Source organism: Eubalaena glacialis, chromosome 3 (assembly GCF_028564815.1).
Source record: "Eubalaena glacialis isolate mEubGla1 chromosome 3, mEubGla1.1.hap2.+ XY, whole genome shotgun sequence".
Lineage (NCBI taxonomy): Eukaryota > Metazoa > Chordata > Mammalia > Artiodactyla > Balaenidae > Eubalaena > Eubalaena glacialis.
In genome coordinates this window covers 85,756,234-85,767,967 of record NC_083718.1, presented here as the reverse complement: position 1 = coordinate 85,767,967, position 11,734 = coordinate 85,756,234, and the positions used below count along the sequence as shown (strand labels likewise).

The 11,734-nt window shown below is 44.0% G+C and overlaps 1 protein-coding gene across 1 annotated transcript; it reads right to left on the bottom strand.

The window, feature by feature from the left end:
- Positions 1 to 1,785: 1,785 nt before the first annotated feature.
- ENSA (endosulfine alpha) lies at positions 1,786 to 8,736 on the bottom strand. The gene is made up of 4 exons (XM_061183537.1): positions 8,535 to 8,736; positions 6,751 to 6,876; positions 5,265 to 5,431; positions 1,786 to 2,525 (listed from the first exon to the last, which is right to left on the bottom strand). Exons 1-4 carry the CDS (start codon positions 8,589 to 8,591, stop codon positions 2,510 to 2,512), a joined length of 366 nt encoding a protein of 121 aa, XP_061039520.1. The 5' UTR covers positions 8,592 to 8,736; the 3' UTR covers positions 1,786 to 2,509.
- Positions 8,737 to 11,734: the final 2,998 nt, after the last annotated feature.

The window sequence follows — 11,734 nt, the reverse complement described above, 5'->3', positions numbered from 1 at the left end:
ATAGTATGGGAGTGAAGGAAAAGGAATGGCAAGTTTTAAACTGAAACAGGAATGGGAACAAACATTTCTTGGCACCCCAGGATCCCTAATGCTACGCTTAAACCTAAGGGCCAGGGAAGCCAAGAATAATGGAAAAATCATATAAAAGCCTAGATATTAACTCAAGCTCTTCAGTAAACTAGCACTGCCACCTTGATAAGTAACTTATTTCTATATGTCAACTTCCGTTACCTGTATATTAAATGAAACTGCACTAACTAGATGATTCCACATCTTGAGACTTGCTGGCCTCATTCCCCAGCTGTAGCCACCTGGCAAGCATAAAACTAGGGACAACATGCTCAAAAAGAAGTCATGGGACTGGTTTAAGGGGACTAAGGATGAGAAGGCTCAGAAACCCCACCACAATAAACATTCATACATCTCCTAGCTTTAAGATATAAAGTTTAGGGAAGTCCCTGGCAGTCCAGTGGTTAAGACTCCGTGTTTCCAATGCAGGGGGCGTGGGTTTGATCCCTGGTCGGGGAACTAAGATCCCATGTGCCGCGTGACCAAAAAAAAAAAAAAAAGAAATGAAGAAGTATCTAAAAACAACCCCAAAACGTGGAGACCAGAGAAAAATGGCTCTAATCGCTAAGTAAAAATTTAAAATGTTCTCTGTATAAAAAAAAAAGATATAAAGTCTATACCTTTTAAAGTATATGAACTTTTTCATATATTTTCTTCCAGTTAGACAATAAACCCCACAAAGGCAGGGAATGCCTTTAATATATTTCTCCAAATCACCTGGCTCACTTAGTGTCTAGCATGCTGTTCAGAAAGGCTGATGGTTAGGAGGCATCACAATCCCCTGGCTAAATCAGGAGAGAGCAAGTCAGTGTAACATCCCGAGTAGCTGAAAACTTATTTGGAAAGTTTCTGATTAAGAAGAGAGAATGAGTTAGATACTGAGAACATTCCTTCTCAAGTTTAGAAGTACTCCTCCCCCTCAACATGATAGAGATTTCTCTGGAATATCTTATGTCTCCTGGACCCTGTTTATCTTCCTTGATGCATTCTCATTTGAGACACCAATCACATTTGGGAAAATACCATGGTAAATTCTCCTAATCAAACTTGGGCAAATGGGCAAGTTTCAGTCTTCACACATGGTAGATTGGTGTGAGTGTGAGAGGAGACAAGTGAGTTTGTTTCTCCTTGGGTAACATTTCTTTTGTATATTACACTCACAAGTAGTTTTAAACTTTTTTCAGTGGCAGGATTCCAGTGATGGTTAGGACATCATGAGGAAAGAAGTGACTCTGCCCCCTGCCGGCCACTAGCAGAAAGGCTTGAGTTCCTTTTAGCTTACTACTAGAGGTCACATTTCTCCTTCACAGACATGAGAGCTTGTGAAGGAATGGAAGACTGAAAGGGAAAAGGAAGAGCAGGCTTCCTTTTTTGCTTAGCCTGGACTGAGCTTTAGGTGTCAATAAACCATTTAGATCAAATACCGCAAACCCCTTATTCTGTGAGTCAAAACCTGAGGTGGCTGCGTCTTCTGCATTAGCTATAGAAACAGTAGCTTGGACAGGAGTCAGGAAAAGTCCTAGTCTATATGCCAACGTCCCTGCTCCCTCTCCGTAAATTAGGGAAACGGGGAACCCAGACACATCCCACATGAAGGGCCCCTGTTCCTTAGAAACTGAGGTCCCCACATTGGCTTCTCCCCTTGAATGGTGTCTTCAGTCTTGTTTTCTTCCCTTTCCCCAAACCCCAATAAAACACACCAACTGCTTCAGAGTATTTCTGGGTTGGGTTTTTTTTTGTGGGTCTTCTTTTGTTTTTTATTTCAAACTGAAAAAGTCCCCTGGGCTCTATGGGGCTCCCCACGCTCATAGCCCCCTTCTCCCATGCTCACTGCCCTTCTTCCCACAACAAATCTATTTCAAGACAGCACTTTTTTTTTTTTTTTTATGAACAGCTGAGTTCTCAGCTTGCTCTGCAGAACCAGAGGAGCTGTCTGCATCTTTCATATTTAGACGGTCAGTTTCTTTTATCTGACACCAGGTCCCCAGCCACATCCAAGCAAACAAGGCATTCTTCTACAGAGCTGAATTAGAGCCTCTCATCTTTTGTCCATTTTACTTCCTCCTCCTCACACCCACCCCACACCAGCTACATGGTTAAGGAGGATAGTCAAGAATGTTTTTATCAACTCCAAGCCCTAATTCATATTCCCCCAAATCTCCCACTCCACCCTCCCAACCCCCCACCCCACCCCCAGGATTTCACTGAGATGTCTCCCAACAATTATTTGGAAAAAAAGGGAAAACAAAAAAGGTTCAAGGTCTTGGTGCTCAGCCCAAGGGGCTCCATGCGCTGGGACACCGACGGGCAGGGGCTTCTGCCTCTCCAGCCCGCGCCCGAGCCACCTCCTGACCCCTGGCTGCAAAAGCAGGGAGGGGCAGGAGCCAGCACAGGACCCAGGGGGGCAGCGTCTCAGGATCTGGCGGAGCCCCGGGCAGCATCATTCAACTTGGCCACTGCGGACGAACACAGAAGAAAAAGAAAACACTGTCAAGCAGTAAGGGAAAGAACCCTAAGTTCCACCCCAGTCTCTACCCCATCACTCTTCCACACTGAACAATCATTAGGGCTACCTGGCACATGTCTCAATCCTATCCAACGAGTTGTTTAAAAAAAAAAAAAAGAATTTCAGTCTTTTCCTGTCTTCAAAACAAAATGTTCTCTGTCTTTTTGGAGATACCCATGAAAACAAAAACAGAAAAAAAAATTCTTTAGACAAGATCAAAATAACTGGAGGTTTTCCGGGGTCTAAGCTGCCTGGCTCAGAGCAGGCTTGGTTTCAGAGGCACGGCCAGAGCCACCTGCAGCAGCGGAGACGGACGGGGGCACACAGCGATGAGGCGGTAACTGCACAGAGGTCAGGGCCAGACAACACACATATTGTTTTGAGTGGACTTAGTAATCTAGGTTTAATCAAAGCAATTTGGATTTGGATTTTGAAATGACCCTTCTTTGCCATGGAAGCTATGTACTTCACGCTGTGGAAACAGGTGGCGTATACAGAACGTAGCTTGCTTCTTTGTTTTCTTAGCCTTGAAGATGACCAGGTGGAGACAGAGACCAACAGTTTTTCTGATTTCCCTATTTCTTCTATTCCTTCCTAAAAACCAGACTCACTGTGGCCTCAGTCTTGAGGAGTCATACTGACCGATAGAGAAAGCAGCTCAGACAGAAAAGAATACAAAATTTGAGAAGATCGGAGATGAAGAAAACGTACAAAATTATATATATATTTATATATATAATAACATGACATATCTATGTACAACATGTCTGGGACAGTTGAGGAAACTATACAAGGATGTTCAGCATTCTCCCCTTCCCACATGGACTTTAGACTAAGGAAGACAGCATGAGGAAATGGAGCAAGAAACACAAAAATTATATACAATTACAAGTGACAGCCAAGGAGTTTGGGGGCTAGGGAATCACAGGATCCTGCTCTCCCCATTCCCTCCTCACGAACTTTTTCCTATCCAATCTGAATGATGGCCTGAAAAGTGAATGGCTGGTCAGGAAAGCAGCAGAGACACACCCCAACCCCCCCCCCTCCACGTGCATTAGCAAGTTCATCAGTCGTTCTCATCAGGCCAGATGTGTGGTACATCAGAACTGGTGAGCTGAGAGGGCAAGAGGATTATAGAATCTTCCCCTCCTGAACAGCTAGTTCTCACCCTGCCCTCTCTGTGATAACTAGCAGGCTGCATTCAGTAACATTCAGGCCAAGCTAGTGATAACTAGATGGATGATGCCACCTGCAGCCCCTTTCCTCCACCTGGTTCACGATCAGCATTGCTACTTCTCAGAGCACAGGAGCTGGGTTACTGAGCTCTAGGAAGGCAGAGATTTCTCAGTGCTCCTTCTCTTTCTCCCTAACCACCTTCCCCAGCTTCCTCCAAGGTGACTCATCTCCTGAGAACCTGCTGCTCCAGCCCTGCAGTGGCACTAAGCCCCAGAGGCTCGCTCAGTTCATCCCTTTTCTTCTTGTCTCCCTAACAATACACCTGGCAGCTGATAACATCTGAAATATGGGACTCCAAATGTGCATGACTGAACATGTTTCTTCAGGCCCACAGCTTGGCTGCCAGAGCAGCTTTTTAGCAGCAAGGGTCGAGATTGTAGGAAAGCAGGTGAGGGCAGAGGCAAGAGCTTTCATGGCTAGCTTCTTAGAATTTTTTTTCTTGACCCTTAAGACCATGATACTTATGAGGCCCTCTTGCCTGAATTTATAACCCCCAAACCTCAACTTCTCTCCCCATGTAGTCTTCAAATAGTTCCCCTCTGTAGGCTCACCTATGGGCCTTCCTCACTTTTGGCTTTACAATGAACAGCAGTTTTTTTCAGGATTTTAGAATCAGAATCAATCTTATCTATATTCAACTGTTTTACAGATGAGGAAATAGAAATCCAGAGAGGTTAAATGACTTGACCAAGGTTACACGTCAATTCTGCCTAGACTAGAGTGGAACTAGAACCCAGATATCTCGACTCTTAACCCAGTGTTCTTTCCACTATCCCATGATACTTTCAAAAAGCAACATGCTGGGAGAAAGAAGGTGCCCATTTTATGTGAATTATATCCTCCAATCTTTACATTATTTAAGAACCAGGGCAAACTGTAAAAGACACTGACTGAGTAAAGGAGGTTAAGTGCGCATTATAGTTTTAGGCAAGCAAATCAGTTTTTCTTTTTGAGGCTTCTCTAAACCTGCCATAATGGAAACATGAAGCAGTAGCAGCCCAAGGGACAAAACACTTAAAGCACAGAAAACAGATCCCATTCAATCTACCTTTCCCAACCATGTCAGGTTAGCTTTGGGATGTTAAACCTGTCATATTATTCCCAAGGCCTAGCCTAACAAATTTTGGGATATTCTCTTCCAAAAGGAGAAGTCACATCTCCCCAGTTTCTTGTACAAAAGAAAAAGAGAGTCTGCAGCATTATCCAATCCTAGTCTCCTATTTCTGAGCCCCTACCTGGGCTACATGAGGGTGTGGAAATCTCAATTTATCCAAAGAAATGAACTCAGAGCCTCTCTTCAGCCCACATTACCTTCTCAGCAGCCCCCAGGAGAATCACAGTCATTTCTGGCTAGCAAGCTGAGAAGATATAACTAGGTGCCCATTCCATCCCTGCCTATGATATACAAAAGTCCAGTGGGTGAGGAAGGGGAGCAGAAGGGGGCCCTGGTTACCCCGCAAGCTTGCTGGTGACGAGTGAAGACTTTCTCTGGGGCAGATCCTGTGGGGTGGGGATGTGGTCACCAGTCACCAGGTTCTTGTCTGGTCCTGCACTTGGCAGCTGCTTATTCTTCATCTTGGCTTTGGCCATGTTGTAGTCTCCTGAGTCAAAGTACTTTTGCTAAGAGACAAGAGGGAGGTTTAGGTGAGTGAGGAGCTCTGGTCTTCCTCAAAAACAAGGAGACTCACATCCACTATAAACCTTCATCCACGCTCAGATCTTTCAAGTCTCTTTTGGATTAGTCTCTTGCATACAGAGCTTAGCATTAATTACATTTACTTATGTCTTCTCCCCAGTGTGTTCTGACTTTTTCAGGTATGGAAGCAGTTTCCCAGCTAGGGTGTGTTATTTTTGGAGTTAAGAGATAGCTCCTACATCCTCTGTACCCACATCTTTTGTAGCCCCATGAGTACAGGATGAGTCAACCAAATTACTGACTTTATTCACTAAGGCTTATGAGGACCTATTAGCCTCCAATGGGCTTGGTGCTGGAGAAACAGAAATGAATAAGATACACAGAAGGGTCGATCTGGGGCTATCAGCAGGAGATCAACCTCAAGCTAACAACCTCAAAATTAAAAATTATTCTCTCAGACTATGAATAGAAACTGGGCTTGTTCATGAGAATAATGTACTTTCCTCTGACTGCAAGCACTCCCACACATGTTCCATGGCTCTGACAGCCTGCCCACGCCTGCCTTGCTTACAGCAAGGTAAACTGCAAATCAGCATCACATCATCATCTGTGACTAAGACTCAGTAACCGGGATTCTCCACAGGGATCTGCTGCCCTCTCCATTTCATCCACATAGAGAAACACATTCCAGGTTAATGACATACAATCCCTCAGTCAGCTTTCGGTACCTCTGAGGACTGAGAAACCTGATCAGGAGCTAGATGGCTATGAAGGTAAGACTCTGCCTTGGGAGGAGGACCACCATTCTGGACAGGAAAAATAAGTCTCTTCAGGGAGCACAGTTAATAGTTGGTGCTACCTTCAAGGGTCTAAAGACATCTACTATTCATTTCAAGTTGAGGAAATCTGTAGGACAGATGGGCTGATCTTTTTCTGAAATGACACACCCCAAAATTTAGCTCTAATCCTAAATGTGCAATCCTAAAACTCCCACCATCCAAACAGGCAAATGTCTGGAGGCTGTCAGCATTCCAGACTCTAACATCCTTCCCTCACTCCCCCCAACCCCATACCCAAATGTCCCTACATTAAGCCTTAATATCCTATGTGGGAAATCAGAAGATAACTGATACCATTTCAGGGATTTACAATATTTGCCTTGCTTTTTACAAGTTTCTAATTTTTCTCTACTACTGCCCCACAACAAAACCTTCATATCGGTGTTCAGTAGAACTTCCACAGATCTCATCCCTAAGGCCCCCTTTGGCTCCGAAATAAGAGGGTAAGAGATTGTGCCCCATACCCCTTTCTGGAGTCTCTTCATGAGGAAGTCGGAGCCTCCAGGCTTTTGTCCTAGGCTTGGATATTTGGCCTTTAGCTTTGCCTCCTCGACTCTCTCAGGGAGCATACCTTCTTTCTCCTGTGTGTCCTGGAGGAAACAAATGGGCCAACAAAATTAAACACTAAGAAGCAACTGCTAATATCTGATAACTTTTATACTATTACCTTTTCCTGGAGGTCTAACCATTAGTAAACATGCTATTTCCACTCTGTTCTTAAATAAAGCTAGACCTTTGTTCAAATCCCTAAAGCTCAAGATGACTGTATTGTGAGAAGAAAAGATAAGTTGCTTCTCACACGAAACCCAGGGAACCACCCCAGTGACCTGTGAGTGACCTATACCTAAACCTAAACACAATACTTCACTCAAAGAGCAAGCGATATCTCACTCAGAACAGAAGCTAGGAAAGACAGAGAAAAGAGCTAGCAGGGCTTCTGGTGATACAAAATTAGTAGGAAAGCTCCCTAGCTGTCCCTAAAACGCAGTACAGGTCAAATGGGAAATCAAGGGGGATAACTGCTGAGATGTTCCCTCCTAAGCTAGTCAGCAGATAAGTCTCTCTACGGAGGAGGCTAGCTATGTAGCCATCTCCAGACACCTCCACCTTAGTAATGGGACAGCATTGCTTCCATAAACACTGTAGTAGGAAGGTGACAGGTAAACAGATTAAAATGACACTTTTTAACCTCAAGAAAATTAAGGTACAGTAGGTTCACTAGTATTTACCTACCAGCTTTGCCAAAAAATCAACACCTTCCCTAGTGACGGAAGTTTGGGGAACATGCCAAGAGCTCAATTAGCTTGCGGGGGCTCTTGCTGTTACTCTCTGCTTGCTTTTTGTAGGCGCTGCTGCCCTTTTTTTTCCTGACTTTTTAAAAAAGGACATGAAGCCAATTTGTCGTTCTTTTTAGTGGAATTACATTCCCTTCCCTTGAAAACCTGGCACAGACATAACACCAGGTGTATTTCATGAACCCGAATCCAGTACTAAATGTTATAAGTCAAATACAAACCCCTAAAGAGGGTGGCGTGTTTTCATCACAGAATTGCGGGTTAACTAAGTCCCACTACCTTGGAAGTCTGGGGGGAATATGGTGGCGTCTTTCTTGTCACGACTCTGTCGGCGTCTTTTCTAGGTTTAACCTCCATTATTCTGTTTGGAACTCTAGTCCTCTTCAATTTTGTAAGGTCCTTTTTGAAGGTGGGCAACAGACCATCTCCAGCGGTCAAAACAGGTCTCTTTGAGAAAGTTGCCGCCTTAAACTAGCCATGATAATAATTACTCTTCTCCCTTCCCCCAGTGCTGGTCCTTTTTAAACGTCTTTACCTCGACTTGTATCTTTCTGGGGATTTAGAATGCGAGCCCCAAGCCTAGTTGTTGGATCATCTTACCCCTACTAACCAATAACACACATCTCGTCCCGGGACCACCAACCCCCCTTTCATTCACCCAGTCTTTCTAAACACCCGCCCCGCGCCCAGGCTCGGCCAATTATAGCACAGCTTCAATGAGTTGAGCGGTAGGTCTACTGGCCAATCAAGAAGAGTACCGCACTGATTGACAATCCACCCAACTAACCAGCGCCAAAGCAGCAGGCCGTATTGAAGCTCACCCTGCATGACGCGAGAAGTGGCCAACCCCTGCAGAGCCCGAGACCATGGCGACCAATCCGCGCTGGTGGCAGACCGTCTCCCGCCCCATCACGGTCGCCCCCAGCTCGCCCACCGCACCCCCTCCATTTCACCTGCTTCTCCTCGCCAGTCTCCTCCGCAGGGTTCTCCTCCTCTTGTTTCTGGGACATGGCGGGACCGGGACTGTGGAGTGTAAGGGACCCAGGAAGTCACCCGGAGAAGGGAAGGGGGAGGGGAAACGGGACAACCTGAGCTGCTTCTTCGGCTCCTGTCACTAGGGTTGCTCAGTCAAAATGGCGGCTCTTGCCTGTGACGTTGCGGCCGCCCCTTCCTATGGGAGCCAATGGGAGCGGGGTAGATAGGGCAATGACGTAACGACCTACCAATAGTTGCTGGCTAAATGTGGGTTCTATGGAGGCGACGGGCAAGCTGGAAGGCCAACCTGGAAAGAGAGTGACCCACAAGGACCAATTGGAAGCCCGTGGGGGATGTGAGGGGGTGGTGCTGGTAGCTCTGGCATTTTTGCTCCTTTGATGGGGTTAGACTTCCTTCGGCTCCACCGCCCCGCGCCCAGGAGGCTTTGCTGAGCTTCAAATTGGAGAGCAAAATGATGGAAACCTTTTATTTCCAGGTGAAGAGGATTAAGCTTTGCGCAGTGTTAGCAGAAAATTATCAATCACCAGAAAATAATTAAGAGGTCAGAGTGGACTTTAACGTGGTACTCCACAGTATTCCAGTGTGTCACTGGGGTGTGGAATGGAGAGACTGAGTCGTCTTGCGGAACACAAATGGCTTACGTTTCATGATTTAACTCCTATGTACAGTTTTTTACTTGTTCACAGTCATCCCATGGAGACTTGAGCTCCTTGAAACAGTACAGGTCTAGGTACCTGGTAAACATTTAGTAAATACTTGCTAACGTATCTGAGTCACAGTTCAACAATATTTTTTGAGCGTCTATTTGAAGACGGTACTGTTTTAGTTTTACAGGGGATACATATGTAGTAAGGCAGTCTCTGCCATAGAAAGTTTAGTGGGCTTGTAAAGTTTAGTGGGCTTGTGGGGAGGGTTTTCACAGTGTGCCAGGTGTACCTTAAATCCTCAAGATTAAATAGACACGTCTTCCTAGAGTGTTAGTCAAAAAGCATGACATTTTTATATTAACAGTCTAATACTAATAACACTGAAAAATTCATATTAAATTTTAATTTTCCAGGCAGCCTGTTGTGACAGATAGCCTTGGGGCTGTTCGTTTTCCTGTATAATTAGGTACACTTCTAATGGAAAAGTTTGAGAAGCATAGAATACACAGATTATTATCACACAAGGCAAAATCTGGTCAGCATTGAAGTAAAAGTATTAATAAAGTGGTATAGGGGTTCAAAGGAAGGTTCATATTCAGTTTAGGGTCCCCCCCCACAAAAAAAAGACTTTGTGATGGAAGTGGGTATTTGAAATCAGCTTTAAAGAATTTAGGAGTTTGCCAGGTAAAGGTGAAGGAAGGGTATTCTAGGTGATGGGGTCAGCATGAAGGCTAGAAAAATAGAACTGAGCCCAGAACATGGAGGACTCTGAATGCCAGGATAAGGAACTAGTGAATAATTTAGTCATCCAGGGGAGACATTTAAGGGTTTTAGGCCAGAGAGTGGCAGGTCAGAACTGTTCATTAGGAAGATTAATCTAGTGGTAATGAATAAAAATCATTCAGAATTCCAAGCAGAAAGATAGTGGGGGTGGACAGTCTAGCCAGGAGTCCACTGCAATACTCTGGGTAGGAGATAATTAGGATTTAAACTAGAAACGTGATAGTTTAGAATGGAAAACAGTGAACCTAATTGAGAGAGTCTGTGGCAATGGAATCTACTAGATTAGCAGCTGATTGAATATAGGGAATGAGGAGACCATGTGCCTCAAGGTGACTGTTTGTAGAAATAAATTCAAGAAGAGGAGTCGATTTGGAAATGGAATTGGAAGCAGACAGAAAATGAGGTGTTCAGTTTTGAAATCATTGACTTTTTAAAAGCCAGTGAGCCATTTGGTGGAGATATCCAGGCGATGAAGACTTAGGATAAATGTCCTCTGAGATCTCCATAGCTGAAATTTTAGCGTTCTAGGAAATATAGATCTGGGTTTGGAATAAAAGTAGTAGCCAAATATGAATGAAATTTGGACTTCTTCACATAACTATAAGTAAAGTTGTGGAATTAGATGGGATCAACAAAGGAGAAAGTAGAAAAAAAAAGAAGTCCCAAGACAGAAACCTGGGGAAAAGTTGGCAAGGGACACAGAGACAAATGATCAGAGTGGTAAGAAGAGAGAAGAACAGAGAAGTTAAAGTTGAAGGGGACAAAAGCTAATTGCAAGTGGTTAAAGAGTGAAGAGGTGGTAGCAATATTTAACAATAAAGCAAAGAAAGGAATGAGGACAATGAACTGAAGAGGAAGCAGCAGAGGACTTTTCTTTTTTTGGAGAGTAGGCAAGATTTAAGCAAGTTTTAGAAAAGGGGAAGGGCTAATTGCGAGAAAAACTAAAAATATAATTAACTACTTTAAAGAGGAGATAAATAATTAAAGTCTCATAGAAAACAAACTTACGGTTACCAAAGAGGAAAGAGCAGGGAGGGATAAATTAGGAGTTTGGGACTAACATATACACACTACTATGTACAAAATAGATAACCAACAAGGACCTACTGTATAGCACAGGGAACTATACTCAATAGTTTGTAATAACCTATAAGGGAAAAGAATCTGGAAAAGAATATATATATATATATATATATATATATATATACACACACACACACACACACACACACACGCATAACTGAATCACTCTGCTGTATACCTGAAACAAACACAACATGGTAAATCAACTATACTTCAATTAAAAAAAAAGTTAAAGTCTCAGAGGAGATCATTAGATCAGGAGGGAGAGAGGCAGACAGGTTGGCTTTGGCCACTGAAAAGGAAGAATGGGAAGGGAAATGTACAGAGAGATTTTGAGGTGGCTAAACATTTAGAGAAGTCATATTGAATGGACTTGCTTTTCTGAGGTTAATCTTTTGAGAATAAAAAGGATGATGGGTGGGATAGAGGATCTAGGAAAAATGGGGTAGAAACTGTGCTATAGAAAATGGCAATGATGCAAAACAGCAAGAAAGATCTACCTGAGATTAGATAAGAGTGAATGTGTAGGGCTTCCCTGGTGGCGCAGTGGTTAAGAATCCGCCTGCCAATGCAGGGAACACGAGTTTGAGCCCTGGTCCGGGAAGATCCCACATGCCGCGGAGCAACTAATCCGTGCGCCACAA